General features: G+C 44.9%; 1 protein-coding gene across 6 annotated transcripts in view; it reads right to left on the reverse strand.

The window, feature by feature from the left end:
- The window catches only part of NAV2 (neuron navigator 2), a 399,056-nt gene that overhangs the window by 201,298 nt on the left and 177,934 nt on the right, over positions 1-19,824 (reverse strand). For all 6 annotated transcript variants that reach the window (XM_046014626.1, XM_046014624.1, XM_046014625.1 and 3 more), the window contains one exon: positions 14,718-14,884. In XM_046014626.1, coding sequence (XP_045870582.1) covers positions 14,718-14,884 — 167 coding nt within the window. The remainder of the gene's footprint in view (positions 1-14,717; positions 14,885-19,824) is intronic.

The raw sequence follows: 19,824 nt of genomic DNA on the forward strand, positions 1-19,824 counted from the left end.
AAAGGAGGCTTTGTTCTAAAACACTGTGCAAAAACCATCAATCATGACCTTTACATTGCTTTAGGAGTATAATTAAGTTGGCCAATATCCTTTTGTTTAAAAATACCCTTTTGTTCAAAACCCTGCTGAAAGATCTTATCTTCTTTCTTCTACTCTAGTAAGCAATTTATGAAAAATAAAAATGGCAGCCTAACAAATGCTTCTTCCATTACGTTTACTAGTCTAAATCAATACTTTTATCCTGAATTCCCCTCCCCCAGGGAGTGGCTGTGAGGGGATTTCGAGAATCAATAGGCTACCCATTTCTAAGATAACCATGCTATGACAAGCGTCCATTTGCCAGAAGCTCTTCTTTTAGTGAAGGTCACTCTGGGTTTCTTGGTTCCTTTGGTTTTCAAAAACATCCTTCATCATAGTTTATCCACAAGAGACATAGCTAAGCAAGATGTGGTTATATGGGCACGTTAGACTTTTGATCAGAAGCAAAAGACCAGGAGTAGAGAACTGGCTTCTTGGGGTTCTGCATCCAGCTGCCATGGTTACTATGCCTGTAGGAAGTCATTTTAGACTGCACACACTCATGAATTAATTCATGCATCCGATATACACGACATACATAATTCTGGGGTTTTTCCTCATATGTTTCATCTTATGTAATCCTCAGACTAGCTCTATGAGGTTCATGCTACTCTCAGTTCTATTTTAGATCCAAGGAACTGGAAGTTCAGAGATGTTGAAGTCATACCATTGAAGTCACAGAGCCATCAAGGAGAATTGCTGGGAACAGACCCCAGGTGTCCTGAATCCCTTCCTTGCACAACTTGCACCAGTCCGCACAGAACAGAAAAAAGCAGAGCAGCATATGGGTATCTGAAGATCTGAGAACCGGCTGACAGAGAGCTAGTCCCCTTCCGCAGGATGACCCTGTCGCAGGCAGTTCCTAGCTTTGCCAGCGGGGGCCTCAGAGAGCAACGGGGCTCACACCTGCTATTCAGAGACCTTCTGTGGGGCTGGAGTCAGCAAGGATCCTTCAGCCACTCACCCCACTGAGAGCTGGCACAGCTGCACACCTCCGTACTTGTAGGAAAAGATAAGTGTGTCTTGGCTTATCTTTTATGAGCTCAGAGTATGAGTCTCATTTTCATGGCACTTCACGAAAATGGACTATTACCCTGGCAAGTAAACTCAAACTATCACTAACGCACGTGAACAGGGTCCAGCTTATTTATTGTGGTAGGCTCACGGCAAACAGTGCCCGAACGCCCACCGTCTCGGTATCACATACACGCTGCACTGTGGCTCTGAGATCCTCCCTCAATGTACCTGGCCGGGTCATGTGATTTGCTCTGGCCAACAGAACACAGCAGAAGAGAACCAATGTCCCTTTCCAGAACTTAGCCTTCAAAGGGCTGTGCACTTAGCCCTCTGTCTCAGAACTCATCTATCAGGAGGACAGCCTGGGCTGGCCTGGAGGATCAAAGACAGGGAAGAGAAGCGGGGACATCTCTGGGGAGGGCATTACAGACTAGCCAGCATCCCGCAGACAATCAGATGAACGCAGTGCGTGAGCCAACCCCACTGAGATCACCCGAGCCTGGCATACCTCAGCAGGCCTGTCCCAACAACCTGTAGGCTTGCATATACATAGCTATTATTTGAAGCCATAATTTTTAGGGCCTGGGGCGATAGGGGTCAACAAGTCACAAACTGCCTCATTGACTTTCTCAAGGCTGGAAGACCCAGGAAAAGGTTATCTCCCACAAGTTTAACTATTATTTACGATTTCCTGGGCAGAAACAGGTTTGAAGCAGTTTTGGGGGAAATAGTCACTAATTTCTGACTGGAGGCGGGTAGACCACAATGGCTCAGAAAGTGGCTAAAAGAACACAAGCTTGGCGTCAGGGGATCTGGGTAGGAATCCACACCTTAGCACATATGTCCTATGTGGGAAAGTCACTCTCCTCCATAAGTGCTCACTGGTATGGACTCCAGACCAGATAAATTTCCTATGATGTAAGGTGATCCTGTTCCCCTAAGGCGTGTTATTACCAAAGGGCCAGAACGGCATCCGTGTATGAAGAACATGACAGAAAGAACATGCACAGAAATCTTTGCAAGCGGGGCCCAGCTTCTTCCCTATAAGGTCTAAACAATTCCTCTCTTCTACAGGCTGTCCCAGGCCTTTCCTTAATGAATGCTGCCCCCTACAGCATGTATGTAAAACAGATTTTTAGAAATAATTCTGCCTTAAGATATTTATATCTGGCTTTTCTCGTGGGAGGACAAGGAAATGAATCCAAGTGTTAAATGGTTGAAACCACCCATGAATAATAACTTCTCATCCAGGAGCCACGACTGCTTTTAGTTGGACAGAAATCCTTGCCTGTGGCCTCCCTGATGGCCTCAGAGTATGAGCTGGGCAAGTTCTAAATAACTTATCTGAAGTTTGGGGAGAAATCTTCCCCAGCTACGTGATTGGGGGAAAGGAAGTCATCGCCAACTGTACACAGGCCATTATCTACACAAAATGCAACCTGCTCAGCACAGAGGTGAACCCTAGGATGAGAGCAACACACAATAAAGTGTGTTTTTGGAATGAAGGAATGCCTTCAAAGGAACCAATCCAAAGGAGAGCCTCCGGGAACTCTAATCAACTATGAGGGATAGGTGTCATTACTAGACCTCTCCAGAACCCAGTAAAATCATACCAACTCTACGCTTTGCCTAGGATAATCAAGTCCTCTATCTGTAAGGGATTTTAGAAGCCATCTATCCCAGTCTACTTGCGAATACAGGAAACCCCACCTTTGGTAACTTCCATGAGTGATGATCTAGCCTCTGGTTCTGTTCCTGTGAGGTCAGGAAACTCCCTACTCCCGGGAGGCCCTGTTCAACTGTAGAAGTTCAAATGTGAGAAGACAAATGTGAATAAGTTCTTTTTTTAAATATGCAGGGAAAGTTTGAGTCGCTCTAATTTTTTAGTTCTCCTCTCTGTGACCAGAAAGAGGGGAGGAAAAAAAAAAACAAAACTGGTCCAGGATATAGACTTTCATTTCCAAGGGGAAACTGATCTCTGTCTATAAACATCCTTTGTTTCCAACCACTGTGTGAGAGAGAAAGGGTGTTCTCTGCTCAGTGGACCCCTGAGGACTTCGCCTCTGGATCTCCCCTGATGAGTTTCTATCTCACCCCTAGAACTGGTCTCATCCCTCCTTTATGATACCTCATAGCACCTAATCTTCTTCTTAAAAGCAGTAAACACAAAAGTTCATGAGATTATTTGTGGTTTAATATCAGTCCCTGCCCCCAGACCCTAAGTTCCAGGAGGGCAAAGACGATGATTGATTTTTTCGCTTTGGAGTTTTTAGTGCCTAGCTGATGCTGGAGATTTAGAAGGCGTCCAGGAATTCACCAAACAGATGACAGACTGAGTTCCAAGTACATGAATGCATCATAAGGAGGCAGACTTACATACTCCATACTGTATAGTCTGGTTGGACTGATGAAAAATAAAGCCAAATCTACCAGAATTTTCTCACAGCAAAAATTTGCCAGTGCCCATAGATCCTTATTCTCAGGGCTAAACTGGATTCTTAGATCGACCAGCTGGTGGCTGCTGAAGGGAGAGGGTGGACGGACGGCCCTGCAGAGATGATTTTAGCTCAGGCCTGCTGTCATCCTTCTCCACACACATGAACCCTATCATGTCCACAACGTGGGTTTTCTTCCATCCACATGCATCCTCTCAAACTGAGGAAACAAATGTGGGGAGACCCTGTCTGGAAGAGAACATTTGGACAATCTCAAGTCATTAATTATCCTCCCCAGCAGAGTGCTCTGAGAGTGTGAGGCTGGAACCAAGACTACCCAGAGACACCATATACACGACATGGGCAGTAGGGGGCAGCAGAGACTACCGTCCTGAGCCAAAGTTTGTTTTTGTTTTTTTTTAAACTGCTTTACTCGTGAATTATTGTAAGTCACTGATTCCCCACTCCATTTCACATTTCATAAAAATGCTGTGCTTCTCTCATTTTTAAAAAGGCAACGGGAACGTTAGGTGTTTAGGGGCTCTCTTTATCTTTGCTCTTACCACGGAAATAGGCCAGGCCACCAATTTCCATCAGTATCTATGGAATATCCACACAGCTTGGGAAGCCTTGCTAATCACATGAATCAGCAAGGCTGCAGTTAAGAATTCATGACAGGAACTCCTAGGACATTAAGAATGTAAACTGTGACCACAGTGCCTTGGCACAAACCACTCTATCACACAACCATTAACTCAGCCTGATGTCTGCCTATGGCTTGTGCATCACTCTTACCATAAGGTGGCTGTCTTGTGACCATTATCTTGGAAACAAATATTCTCCGTGGGACCCACCCCCATTTGTCATTCTCATCAGGAGAAGACAGGTTCCCTGGGATGTGCGTTATGCGTTGGTATCCTGACGGAACACACACTGACAGAACGATGAGGGCAGGCTACAGAGGAGAAACAGGCCATATTATCCATTAGGTTTGTCTAAGCATGACAATTCCAAGTCATCAACAGAGAGGAGCCATGCATGTGCGCACAAGCAACTCCCTGTTGTCAAGTTTTATTGGTCAGGAGCTCTCCCTTGTTCTCACCAGCATTCTGGGCTTGTCCATTTGATCAGAACAGTATTGGGTGTATGTGTGGTGAATATGGGCCATATGTGCTCAGAGAAAAGGTCATCCCATTTATCCCAAAATGTGCGTATCTTCCGTGGTAATAAACTTGGCCCAATACTTAATATTTAAAAAAACATTTTCGTGAATGACAACTAAGCCCTGACCACAGATGACACCTGGGTAAAAATGATGAAAACCCCCAGAAACATAAATACTTTCACCCACCAATGATCCTTGAAATTAGATTGCATTCGTGTACGTGTGACGCCTTCCACAGAGTGGATGGAAGCCGAGGAAATGCTCAGATTTATCCCCCGAAGATCAAGATCGGAGGAGCGTCAGCAGGGCGTTTTCTATTCCTAACACAAACGGATCAAATAGATATTTCATCTTCCGAAGTGGTTTTTCTCTCTCCTTGTCTCTACTCCATCTTCCTCTCACAAAAAGTCAGGTTTATTGTATTTTGGAAAAAGGATATACAGTAGAGCCATCGCTCACACATGGGCTTTGAAACACATCCATATGTAGAGGAAAGCAAACATGGTGATATCCTTCTTATTCCTCTCTGTGAGACGGGTAGCCTTTGCATTAAAGGTCATTCGTTCTCCGCATGAGAAGGACTGCTGCATCACCACCTCTGAATTACACAGTAGACCACCTTGTGAATTACACCTTCCGGATGACACAGTAGATCAAGAAAATGGCCCCCAAACGTGGCCAGAGAGACTGTATCTCATACCATTTCTTTCACCTTCACGTCCGACTTTAATTTAATGCTGCAGGGTAAGGACAACAGCGGGAAGCTTTACTAGTGCTCATCCTTCCTCTGAAAAGGATAATGTTCTTATAAAGTAACATTGGGCTCTTCAAACGCCCAGCAGAGAAAGAGCCAGACAATGATCCTCTAGTCAGAGAAAGGGTGAGCTGACGTTCCCCTTCAAGGGCCTCCCTGTATCGCATTACCTCTGCTACCATATCCAGACCCCACAGCGATGCTGCGTTTTTCGTATCTCCAGGCTAACTAGGAGATCAACATCCTTTTCCTTGTTTTCTACTGGCTCAGTTGGAATGAAGTAATATCGAAAATTTTTGAAAAATTACAATAAGAGCAGCACCTGGGTGGTTAAGCGTCTCACTCTTGATTTCAGTTCAGGTCATGATCTCAGGGTCCTGAGATGGAATCCAATGTCAGGCTCAGCACTGGCATGGAGCCTGCTTAAGATTCTCCCTCTCCCTCTGCCCCCTCCCCCAACTCTCTTTAAAAAAAAAAAGTTATAATAAGAATTTCACTAAAGATTAGTGAGGCAACAGAATGAACCCAAAAGAAGATACAAAGACCTATGCAAGTAGATACGTCTACCCAGTATAAGTTAATGGCTCTAAGAATAATTTTAAATATAGGTACAATGAAACATATATGCAAATCTAAATTTCCTTTTTACTGAGCTCCTGCTGTATGTCAGGCTTTAGTCCGGGTATCTTACTACATTTACTCCATTCCCCATGACGACACACCCCAAAGTGGTTGCTGAGAACGAAAGGACAATTGGAAGGCAGCATGCCCTCCCAAAGGTGACCTAGAAGGCCTCCTAGGAGAGGGGTTCTCAGACTTCAGTGCTCTAAGAATATCATGAGTCAAAAATGCAGATTTCCAGGCTCTCATTCAGAAGTGTGACTTAGAAGAACTAGGTTCATAAAGCCTCAGGATTTGTGTTTCTAAGCAATTACCATAAAGGCTGCTGGTACCCATGGTCCGTTAATTACACCTTGAGAAACAGTCCAGAATCTTGAGTGTACTGTCCCACCAGATCTTGGGACTTAAGGGTACACTTTAGACTTAACAGAGACCCACCATGCTGTCCCTTCTTGGATTGTACACAGGCAATTTGCAGACACTCTGTCAGAGTGGAACAATGTTACTGTTTAAGGCATTATTTGGGAGACTCGAAACCATGTATTTTAGGGCTTTTCATCTGTTCAATTAGACAATGCCAATACTTTGCTTAGAACAAAAGGAACCTCGGGTGCCTGGGTGGCTCAGATGGTTGAGTATCTGCCTTCAGCTCAGGTCATTACCCTGGGGTCCTGGGATCAAGTCCCACATAGGGCTCCTTGCTCCGGGGGAGCCTGCTTCTCCCTCTGCCTCTCTCTCTTCTGTCTCTCATGAATAAATAAATAAAATCTTAAAAAAAAAAAGAACAAAAAGAAACTGGTGTGAAATGAAAACTAAAAAAATGAAATTGGCCTTTCTGCAGAAGCCATTAACCTCCACCTGCCAACGTGTGAAAGGGCACCGTTAACAGACAGCAAGTGAACTGACTATACGATATTTCGGAAAATCAGAACTTGGCAATTTTTTCCCACAGTGCGATTGAAACCCACAATGTCAATAAGCTTGCTATGGGGAAACAGTAAGTCATAATATTTCATAGTAATGTCTACACTCAGTAAAGGCAGCAAGGACAGAACACGTGAATTGTGCTACATAAAAAATCAGAGAGCATGCTTCACATCGGACTCTGTATCATCATCTGGGCCAGGGCAGCCTGATGCCAGTTCTCAGAAAAATACACTCAGTGTCTGAGAGGTGAGCTGACCTACTGTTGGAAAAGGATTAACAAAATCTCTCCCCCTTCTGCATGAGAATTTAGCCTTCGGTTAACCTTGTAACTCTGTTCCCCTGGAAACTTGATAAAGATAGAATGTCAGCTATGTTACCAAGCAACACTGCTCGTGGTAAAAATGACCCTTGATAGTTAAACCACATCTGGACTGGGAAGAGTCATAAATGAAGTATAAATACCTCTTGGAGAGCACTTTTGTTTTGGGTTTCTCCAAGCGCTGACTACTGATCAGACCTATTCCTTGCAGGAACCCAGAAGTTATGCATATGGCGCTTTTACAAGAGATACTGGCTCCCATGGGGCATGTGATTTTAAGCTACCCTGACTCTGGCACCTGCCGTGTGTGAGTCTTGTACCCTGACACCTGAACGGTCCCTTAAGTGGGAGGGGGCAGCCGCAGCACCTGGATGACCACATGGTCTGCTGTCGACAGGACCATTCCTGTGGAAGAGACACACTTTCACTGCCCTGCCAGCCACCTGCGATTCCCGTCTATACCCTGAGCAAGCCAGTGCCAAATGTGGCTTATGCTGGTCCTCTGAGGGGGACCCTGAGCAGATGTCCCGGTGAGCACTGCACTTACTTGTGGAAAGGAGCAAGGCCAGAACTCAAACACAACTGTCTGTTTCGATGTAAACACTTTCTCTTTAATTGTTGGGGCCTCAACGTTTCCTCCCCAGATAACTGTATTCTGGCCCAAGAGACCAGTGCATCTTTGCAAACACTTGCTAGGCTATTTTTTTCTTCTAGTGCCACGTGTGAGGTCCCTAAGTTTGGTAGCTTTTAATTCATCCTGTCTGCCTGGCCTCAGTGGCTGATTTAACAGTTCCCTGAATTCCATTTCCAGACCATCCCCCAGAGACTTCTATTTAAACCCAGCGATACCTCCTTGGTTCAAATCTTTACGCTGACTTTTTAAGCCTGCAGACAATTGTGGCTTCTGCTTGGAGGCTCAAGCCAACCTCCCAGCCAATTCCCAAACAGAGATGATTACTACCTACTGAGCACGGACAGGCACCCGAGCTGTCCTTGACCAGGGAAAACAGCTCTGGAGAGGCAAGGGTCTCTGGACGGCCAAGGGAGGCCCTACCCCACTGCTGAAATGATCTTGTAGAAATTTCCCCTCTCTAGGTCCTCCACAGGACATGAGTTTATTAACATAGACCCCAGCAGATGTCCTGTCAGAGTAACACCTGGACCCAAACAGTAGGATGAGTCAATCCTCCCCAGCCTTCCCCTCTTTCTCTCCACGAAAATCTGGAGCTGGACATCACTGCAAATGCAATAATTCCTCTCAAGTCCTCCTGGAGCTTCCTGGCTAAGTCCATATTTTTCCTCATGAGTTTGAGCATATCTCTCTTCTAGGACTTGTGAACACCACCCCTCCCCTGAGGCTGACAGCCCAGGAAAGCAGAGTCCGTGCCCCAGTCCCCTCAATCATGATGACAAGCCCGACGCTGGACAGAAGGAGCAACAAAATGAACAAATGAGAGAAACAACCGGAAATGGGGTCATCCAACCGTATTCTTCTCTGTGTGGCTCAAACCACTGAATTAATCCCATCTCATCTGTAATTTGAGGTCAGAATCCTGGTTAATAGTGGGCCACGGGCAACTTCTTCATGCTTACCTCTCCCAATCATTAACTCAGATAAATAACTCGCTTCACCAGCCATGAAGCGACAAGTTCACAGAGGTTCTAAATCAATGGTTCTGATGTTACTCAGACAGGACATAGTGCTGAAGGCTGTAGAACTTGGTCTCCACCCACGTCTGGCTCCTCTTTTCAACCCATGACAGGGTGGCGTGAACCAGAGGACGGAAATGACACGGGATGAAGACCAGGGGAGGGAACCTCTGAGAATGCCCCGGTGGGGCTCCCACTAGGCAAGACCAAAGGGCAGGGGAAAACAAGCACACCTCACAGTGGCTTGGTGATGGACAACCTCAGACTCACTTTCCAGAAGGAGAAACTGAGGCCTGGAGAAATTCAGTGTCCCGAGTGTGGACACACTAGTTGGTAGACAGCTTTTGCTCTCCAACCAAGGGCTTTCTGTGCTCTGCCAAGGTCACTAGTTGCAACTCATGCCAAAGCATCAGTAAAAAGGGCCAGTTGTGTGTGTGTGTGTGTGTGTGTGTGTGTGTGTGTGTGTGTGTGTGTGTTTGACGACTAAGACTTAATGTTTTATTTTTTAAAAAAAGATATTGTCAAAACGTCAAAAATGTGATTTTTCACCTACACATAAGCAAACCATAAAATACTGGGCAATGGAATCAGTGATGAAAGAGCCAAAGATTCGTATGAGCAAGGATTATTCCCAATTCATCGCAAGCCTCAATCACAACTTTGTCAGCAGCAGAACCAGAAGGAGCAGCAATGTAGGCCACATCGCTAAAGGGCCAGTTTTAAAGCAAACGATCGTGTTCTTTCAGCTTCTTAAAGTTATTTGCCTCATTTCAAAAACAGAGGTTTTTTTGCGCAAGAGAGTGAAAACAGAAGTGGTGTCAAGAGTGTAGGGAAACTAGCCTCTTGCCCATGGTTAATGGGAACAGACATAAGTATAACCTTCGGGAAGCAAAATTTGGCAATGTTAAAACAGCTGTGGGGCGCCTGGGTGGCTCAGTGGGTTAAAGCCTCTGCCTTTCGCTCAGGTCATGATCCCAGGGTGCTGGGATCGAGCCCCGCATCGGGCTCTCTGCTTGGCAGGGAGCCTGCTTCCTCCTCTCTCTCTCTCTGCCTGCCTCTCTCCCTACTTGTGATCTCTATCTGTCAAATAAATAAATAAAATCTTTAAAAAAAAAACAGCTGTAACACAAGCATACCCTTTATGCAGCAATACCACTGACATAGTGTACACGTACAAAAAAGACACGAGGATGCTCACGTCAGTACTACTTACAATATCAAAAAATCAGAAGCAACCGAGATGAATGTTGCTAAAAATATTAAGGTAAATTCATGTTAACGGAGTACTCTGCAACTATTAGGAAGAGAGAAAAACCTATAAAAAGGCTGGCTACAATTTGTTTATTTTATTTAGGAGATTTAAGTCCTACACAACGTGTGTGAATGTATGTGTGCGTGTGTATGGACAGAGCTCCTGTAAGAATTAAATTATTCCTTATAAAGCCCTTATAATAGTACTCAGCAAACACTAAACATTAGGAAAAATTTATCAAAATGTAATGGTATACGCATAAAGAAAATACAGAAGAATATAAGCTAAGGGATAAACAGCGGCTCATTCTGAGAGGTAGGGATTACATAGAGTTCCTTTTCTTTCAATACATTTGTGTCGTTTGACAATTTTTGACAGGATGATTTGTACCATGAAAATATTAATAATGACATGTTTTCTCCAAGATGAAGAAAACCTTGTCACTCAGGAGAGAACATCTTTCATCCTTTCATTTGCCTAGAATTTAGTTTAGGAATCCTAAACATTTCAAATTCATATGATGGACCAAACACTTTAGAAACGTAGGAGATTTCTGGCAGCGCTAACCCACTCAGAGGATGTCAGTGAAGGGACGGGAGGAGAAGATATTGTCACGAATGTTGAACACGACAGATACTTCCTCTCCCTGAAAATCTGGGAGTCTTCTCTGGAGCCCGAGGGCTACCAGGAGCCAACAGAGGAAGCGAGGAGTGTTCATGCGTCCAAGCCGTCCCTTGACAGATGTTTTGCGGGGGATCCTGCTCGTCACATCCCGCAGGCCAGCTGAGGCTGGGCCTCGACCGCTGCCAGAAGGAGCGAGAGGATGAAGTCAAAGAGAGACCTAACCACGCCTGTGATGACTATGTGACGACTATGGGACGACTAGCGGGTTTTCTTAAAGGCTAAGGGTCTATAGACTTTCCTCCAAACCTCACAGGCAAATCTGAGATGTGAGTCTTTGGGAAAATGAATAGGTTATGTGGCCATACAGGGACATTCCTGGGTTGGATAGAACAACCATGTCCTTGGTCACCTCATGGAATGAGCTAATAAACTGAGTATGTCCCTAGGCTTTTTCTCAATGTGAACTATTTTATATATCTATTACTTTTCTTCTGTTTCACATCTCAGTTGACTGTTCAGTGTAATCAGAACTAAATTTTAAAATTTGGTCATGGCAGGAGGGCATCTGCCTCTTTGGGTGTGATTTTAAGGGGACTCTCTTCGTAATTCCTCACAAGAATTAAGTGTTCCCAGGCTCTGGAAAATTTGCCTGTAATAATAGGCAAATTTTTACTCCCCTTTATCCTTTTGAAAAAATCAGGACTCAGTGTTGAAATATTTTTCTCCTTTATTGACAGAATACTGAATTTCTCATTCCCCTTACTGGTGTGATTAGATCAATTCCTAGAAGGAGATTTCTGGCCCCAGGACGACATACACAACTGTGTGAATTGGTTTACCTGAGAGCGAGGTGCCAGCACACGATGCTATCAGGGCCTGGCTGACTCACAAGAAAGCTTCTAGAAGGACAGATCATGAGATCATACCATGGACTTTAACTCACCAGTCCACACCTCCACCGCAGCACCAGCCACACTGAGCTCCAGTCTTTCTGCTCACTAGTGTGCCTCTCTCCAAGACTTCTCAGGATGAAGGATGCTATCTCAGGCTACCTTATGCACCCAAGAACCTGTGTTGCCTCCCACATGGCCGGGTGGTGGAGCTACTTCTCTCCGCATATACTGTATATCGCTTGGATCCAGCTACCTCATAAGCTGCCATCGAGATCAGATTCAATGGAGGGCATAGGGTCGGTGAGTAAGGAGGAGGAAGTACAAAAGCCTCTGAAGGTAAAGTCGCACCGTCCCTTTACCTCAGGATGGTGGGAAAGCGCTGGTATAAAAAATACCCGGGTCTGCCCCACATGGGCTTTACCTAAGCTCCCCAGGATGGGAGAGGGGAAACAAAAGCACCCTTTAGTGTACCTGGAACCCCAATCCGTTATTTGTAATCATTCCGAAAGCGAATCCTCAGTGGATTTTGTGAGATTCAGAGCTCACAAAATATTCTCACACTACCTCACTCGGTCCTCACCATAGATCTCCCAGGCGACAGAATAGAGCCAGAGTTCAAATCCAGGAGTCAAACCTCAATACGAATTCCAGGGCTCAATTACAGGGAGGGCAAGTGACCACATCTCAGTTAGCCTCCCTTACCTGTAAAACTAGGACATTTGTGAAGATCAAGTAACACGGTGACGATCAAAGTCCCTGGCAAATAAATAATACCTGCTCAGTAAGTACGTCTGACTTTTCTCTCTTCCTATCCCATAGTCCTTCCCTGAGGCAATGCCACCATTAGAATTTACAGCCACTGTCCTTTGACAGGCGTGTGGCTCCCTGGCCGCTCGGGGCACACATGGCAGCCGGTGCCCATGACAGGAGGAGACTGGTGGCCGTCCCAGCACAGCTGGCCAGCACCTGGTGGGCTGCCTGAGTGGTCCTGCCTCTTTGGGAGGCTCTGGGACAACATTCCTGCTGTCAACCCTTCATCCTCCCCTACCTGTTCTAACCATGAGGAACTTCTCTTTCTTTTTTCAGTCTTATGGGTATTGGTCTCACATCCATCCTTCAGATGTTTTTTAAGATAGCTTCTCTCCAGGTGACCATGGCACAAGGATGGGATGGCCCGGCAGAGGGCTCTGGGCAGGGTGCCTCCCACATACTCTTAGCTCCCCTCTCTTGCTCAACCTGCACATCTCCAGAGTTCAATGGGTAAGACCTGAGCATTTCCTTTCTGCTTGCAGGAAAAGCATAGTATTAATAATGGTTCTGGAACCAAGGTGCATGGGTTCAAATCCAACTTCACCTCCCACTGTCTCTGGTGTGGCTCAGCAAGTATTTAACCTCCCTTTGCCCAAGTCTCATCCCTTGTAAGATGGGGATAACAACATAGCTTGTTGGGCGATTCAATGAGGCCCATAGTAGGTCCTCAGTAAAATGTAGCTCTTATTTATTTATATAAAAAACACCTTTCTATATAGATTTTGCGTATGTGTGTGTGTAAATGTATTGTGAAATCAGTTCCAGAAGAATATATATAGGACGGTTTATATTAGCATCCTTCAGGGAGCGTGCAAAGGAGAACTTTTATTTGATATGTACTTGTACCATTTTACAAGCATATGTTATTTTTGCAATTTAAACACACTTTTAAAAAGAACACACTTTTGAAAAGAACACATTTTTGAAAAGAACACACTTTTGAAAAGAACACATTTTTGAAAAGAACACACTTTTGAAAAGAACACACTTGGGCATGGTTGTAGAAGAGAAAGGGAGGAGAGGTGAAGAGAGGGAACAGAGAAGAAGAAAAATGATTTTCTTTAGGCAGAAGCCAAGGGCTGGATCACAAAGCATCTTGACTGGCTAAGACATCCTACTTCTAGTTGTGGAGTTTCCAGAGCCCTGTAGGCAAAACATTCTGCCATATATATATCAGCCATACACAAATTTCCTTCATATTTTCTCAAGTATTCTAGCTGGGGGTAGGGCAGAAACCCAACTCCACTGAACCAAGTCAACCTGGGCTGGAGAGGTAGGTCAGGGAGGCTCTGACCTCATTCACAGTGGGAGGGCTGTCCAGACTCTTGGACACTTTAAGGAGTGAGGGACAACCCCCTTGGGTCTTGGGAGAGTAACGGGGCACATCTAGGACAAATCCTATCAGACAGACAATGCTTCCAAGCGATCTGAACATGTTCCACGAAGAAGTCTATACCCCTTTGCCTGGGAGGAATGAAGGAGGGCTCTGCCTCTTACCGTAGAATCTTCTATGCTGATTAGTTTCCCCAGTGTCCCACAGGACACAGGCTGGAGCAAGCAAAGGTTTGTTTCACTACCTTCTGGGCAACAGCCCCCACAACGCTACTCACCTTTCCCCCTATCCTAAAATCTCAGGGCTATGTATAGCAAAAAGTCTTATCCTCTTTTGATAAAAGTTACATCACCAGAACACAAGAATAATGTTGCATATTCTTTTATGTAGCCAAGATATTCATTTGGCCAATCCACATTTCTTTTCAAAGGGTGAAACACCCCTTCTATTTCACTTCCTTCATATCACTTTTGATGGGTAAAAATCTAAGCAGTTTACACAATGCATCCTCCAAGAAGCTTGCATTTCTAGAAAACCATCTACCATACACAACATGTTCTATGCAAGTTTATTTTCAAATTGTAGATGCTGTATCGCTCCTCTCCGTAGTCAGTTATCTTCTGGGCCCTCACTGAAACAAATACGCGTATTTCTGCTAGCAACTAGGAACACATTTCCCCCACTTCTTCATGCCTCTGTTAACAAAGTTCCTGCCAGCCAATATGTCCTGTGGTCCATCGTATTTACAATCCGCTCCCAACCCTGACCAAACTCACCCAAAGGAGCTGGATCTGCTGTAAAGGAAGATGTCAAAAAGGATCCTCAAGAGGTTGACTTACCTTTCTCATGGCTGTTTGGTGGTGGTGGTGGAAGCGGGGAGGTGACAGGTTTGGACTTGTCATAGTTGTTAAAGCTCTGGCTGCGTCGGTTGTTAGCAGTGGCTGACCCTCCACGTGTTTTGGCTTCGCTGCCTGCAGCGGATACCCTTGCCGTGGGACCTGGAAGTCTAAAATGCAAGAGCAACAGAAGGATGGATTCAGTCTCAGGGGAACAGTAGTGTCTCAGAAGAAGGAACTGCAACCATGCAGGAGGTACACGAACCATTCAAGACATTGGGTCTGTGGAGGTTTGCCAATCAAAAGATTTAGTGGAATCACTACAAACATCTAGGCTACTAAGGACCCCAGCAAAGTCCAACAGCAAAACCTGAGTTTGCCTTTGAGCAAAGGCAAATTCTGAAGGAAAAGTAAATGTATATGTTTGCTGATTAAAAATACAAAATTCATCTTCCTTTTTCTCTTGGAGGAGAAATTTTACTTTCCGGTGGGACCAAGCCATGTCAACTCTCATTCTATAAAGTGTGGAACATAAAGGTCAATTAAGACTCTAAAGTGTTTACCTTATTATGTGTGCATTAATACCTACCTTTGGTTTGTCATATGTTTGTCATAATCCAGGGTTGCAGGGTCAAGAAAATGATCTAATTTATAATGGTCAGAAAAAGACTTGCTAGCACTCAGAACCCAATACAACTACAATGAGAAAAGTTATGGCCTGGGTGAAAACATGTGTTGAGACATGTATTCTTCCTCAACACCTGACAACTGGTCTCCACAGGCATTACTTAAAGGCTGAAGCCCAGCTTCTCTGCACAGTAGATGGATACAATAATATATTCTTTCTGTAGAACCAGCAGGAATCCATTAACCTAAAGACACACATACATGTTCTCTTTAAATGAAATACCTCTATTGGGGTAATTTGGGAAATAAAGCTAGCAGACATCTTTGTAATATGTCTCAAGATATTATGGCCTCCTCCCCCAAGAGTTAAGGTTAAGTCTCCCCAGATCAGGAACTTGGGTTCAGAGACTACAAAGCAGGCTGTTTCTAATCATTAAAAGTTGAAAGATGAATAAATAATGAAATAGTTCTATCTTTCAGCTAAAACCCACTTAACTGTGTTTAAAAGCCACTGGACCCTCTGCTGACTAGCATTAGATCTAGTGATAAGTCTGAACTTTCAACTCATAAAGCTTTCAACTTTCTCTTCCCATGCAAATCTGTAAGCACCAAAGAGGTCTGCAGTCTGGAAGCATTTTACATATAAGCAGGCAATCACTTTAAACTTTTCTTGCTGGCTGAGCAAGAAAGATGGTTGTAGAATAAACAGAGAACATGAGCTAGTGTGAGAGCACTGTAAAATTTATACAGTTAAGAAGAAGGTGGCCCAATTCCCTGACTGGGAACTAGGCGAGAAGGAAGGGGGTGAGTTCTCCCCGACCAAGTGGCAGAGGGAAGTGTACTTTCCACTGCACTAGGAGGATTTGCCCTCTGTTAATTTACCCCATCTTGTTTGGAGAAAATATTCACCCCATAAAGACAGGCACAGAGTGCGGTACAAAACCAGCAGTGCCTTGGTCTATATGTGAATACCAGATGTGGCCAGCACAACTGGATAAGGAGGCCTAGGAATGGGATCTTGGTACGTCTTGGTTCTGCTTCGAGTACAAACAGCATCCAGTGAGGCTTCCAAGTCATTTTTAGCGGAGTACTGACAACTAATGGTAGGGATTCTGCAGGTACAGACGTGGAGTCCTTTGGGCTGGACTCCTCTAACGCAGCTATAGTCTACAGGAGTCCTTATGCCCACAAACAGGCCTGGAAAAGGATTATAGCCTTGTTCCAAGATAATGTCACAGCAACTGTATGAAGTGGTAGAGGGTAAAGGGCCATAGCATTCTACTTCAGAGGGGGCTTGCAAGGAGTGGAGAAGCAAAAAGCAACAGGAAAGGAAAAGATATATTCCTTTCGCAAACTGCTGAAGAGCCCCCACTGCCCTGACCCAGGGCTGGACCACAGATTTTTCAGGGCAGTCAGGGCCATTAGAGAAAGAAGATTGATCAAAGCATCGGATGGAATGAGTATAACCTTGAATTGCGTAGGCAGTCTAGTCCTCGGTGAGGCAGTGTGGAATAATGGATAAAAGATGGGCTTTTTCCATACACATGACAGTGGGCCAGTGTTATAATCTCTCCAAGATTCATGTTCCATATCAGATAACTTTGGAATAATAATAAACTACCCAATAGGATAGTTGTTCATTTGGAATGGTGCTTAATGTCTGGCCTATTATAAATACTTAATGCATGTGAGTTCCCCTTCTCATCCTCTCTGCTGAGCATGAATTCAAAAATGAATTCAGCATTGTAATAAAGGAAAGATGCTTTGGTACAAAAAACAATCAAAATAATGAAGGAAATCGATGGATCTAGATGAAAGTATCGGAAGAGAGAGGACAAAAATCAACATAAGAAAGTCTGAGATCTACATTTTCAAAGAGGCAAGCCAGGTTTTGGCAGATGGTACTCATTTCCCTAAGAAACGTTCCAGAAGAGAAATTGCCTCATCCAAGTATCTGTGACAGAGACCTTATACTTAAGGGACCTCTGAGCCATCTGTAGGCCCCAGTCCCCAGAGTGAAACATTCCTGGTCTTAGATCAACTAAGACAGTTCTGGTTTCCCATGGGTGGTCATCATCAGATTCTCTGCACTGAGTCAGGACCTAGAGGTGCACCTCTGATGGGAGCGGCATAGCCTTCAAATGGCTGCAGGGTTGTGCCCAATTTCCTAGGACATGGAGAAGGAGCTCTTGAAGGCTTGGGAGGCGGCTTATATGAAAAGGAATGGTCAGCACATATTTAGGCATCAAAAGCCGCCCCAAAGTCCAAGCCAATTCATGTCACCTTCTACCTCCATCACTGTTACGCCTTAGTCAGGACAGCTCCTCGAAGCTGACCAAATGGTAAGACTAGGTAGAGACCAAGTAATTCCTTCCAAGTTTCAGAAAGTGTCTAGATGCTTTAAAACATGGGTTTTGTTGTGAATGGACTTGAGTATTGCTTGCTCCAAAGCAAGCTCCCCACCAGCCCTCTGAAATTTTCAGCAAAGTGCACCTAACATACAAAGGCCATGAATGAACGTGTGGTGGGTAGGAAGTAAGGAAAAAGGCTTGTTTGGATCGACCCATGAGGAAACCAAAATATTCTTTGGGATAGTGAGTCAATGCCCCCAATTTAATTCAGAGTGAATTATAAGATTTCAAATGTAGCATTTCAAAGACAAAGGTGAACTTGAAGACCTAAGGTACATGAGCAATCATGGGGAAGGCACTGGGTTTTCTGAAAATTGAAGAAGAGTTTCCTATGGTCTGAATGTTTATGTCCCCCCACCCCAAATTCCTACATGCAAATCCTAATGCCCACTGTGATCTTGTTAGGAGGTGGGGCCTGTGGGAGATGATTAAGTCATTACACAGAACCCTCAAGAATGATATTAACACCCTTATAAAAAATGGTACAGAATACTAGCTGGTCTCTTCCACCGTATGAGGACAGAGTGAGAAGAGTGAGAAGTCAGCCATCTGCCACCTGGAAGGTAGTGCTCACCAGAACCCAACTAGGCTGGCATCCTGATCTTGGACTTCCAGCTTCGAGAAATGTGGACAATAAATTTCTGTTGTTTATCAGCCACTAAGTCTGTGGTATTTTACTACGGCAGGCCAGACAGGCAGAGGGAGGGTTCTTGTGCTTTCTCCTCTAGATCTTAAGGGACTGACTGATCCCAGATGACATCTAAATTACATATGTATTGATAAAAGAATATACAAAGGTCAGAAGTAATTCAGAGAAGGAAAACGATAATCTTGGAAGTTGGTGGGCTGGCCAGGGAAGGTTCCAAATTGATGGGACCCCAGAGGAAGATGTGGCACATGGAACAGAAATGTGAGTGGAGGGCAAGAGGATAAAGAGTCAGGATGAAAGGTAGAGGTCTCCTGAAGAGGAAGGAAGGGCTGGTGTATGCTGGGGAGTGGGGGACAGGTTGGGAGGAAATGAGGCTGGAGAAGCAGGCAGGGCACGAGTAGAGAAGTCCTTTTGTGCCACAGTATGAATCTGGACATTGTCCTGGCCTCCAGCAATGAGGCATTTGTTAGGGAGGCTGGGAGCAGAGCTAGAGCAGAAAAGGAGAGTATCCTCTGGTTCACAGTAACACAGACCCAGCTCACATTCCCAAGTTCATTACTGTTAATATCTTCGAGCATCACCAGAACTGCTATCAAGTCCTAGCCTGGAAACAGTTGCTGCCTGTACATTAGCATCCCTCTTCTCAGGAGAGTTGGGTCTCACTCATGTGGACCAGCAGGGAGAGGGGAGCATGTCAAGTCAATCCTGCATCATTTATGGTGCCAGAATGTTCCAAGGACTCCTTTGCCAGAACAACTCTACTTCTCAAGATCATTCCATGATCCAAACATAGTTACAAAATGACAGAGGGCACAGATGGGTTCTTTGAAACATACACATGTTGCTTTTCCAAAAAAAAAAAAAAAAAAAAAAAGTAAATTTAGAGGAAGTGGTGTTAAAAAGAGGCAGAAGATAATCCCGCTACTGCTGGAGCCATGGCTGATTCGTCACCATGTTCAGAGCCAAGCAGGCAGGGTGGTAAGTAGTCACTGCTGGCACATAACCTGTGAGTGCATCCCAGCTCCACACACTGCACGCTGATGGGAAGAAAGGCCTTCTTCCCCGTGAAGCCACTTGAAATGGAGAAGATGGCCCTCCCAGGAAGGATGGCAGCTTGTGTGCACATGTTTGGGATCTCAGGTGGAAGGTGTGATCAGAGACGGTTTTTTTAGCCAGAGGAGATCATTAAATGCTAAATCTTTCATCTCCATGGCCTCTGCTTTTCGCAGCTAGACAAAGAGAACAGAAGTATGAGTCCCACCGCTTCCTTGCCATAAGATGGTCATGTAGATCAACTCCATGGGGCTTTGCTAGAGGTGGCCTGGTGGCCCCAGCTGGCCCAGATCAACCCGAAACACCAACGTCACTGCATCTGCTGGTTATGGTGCACTCATTACGGGCCAGACATAAAAGGGTTGGGATG

Source organism: Meles meles, chromosome 8 (assembly GCF_922984935.1).
Source record: "Meles meles chromosome 8, mMelMel3.1 paternal haplotype, whole genome shotgun sequence".
NCBI classification, from domain to species: domain Eukaryota; kingdom Metazoa; phylum Chordata; class Mammalia; order Carnivora; family Mustelidae; genus Meles; species Meles meles.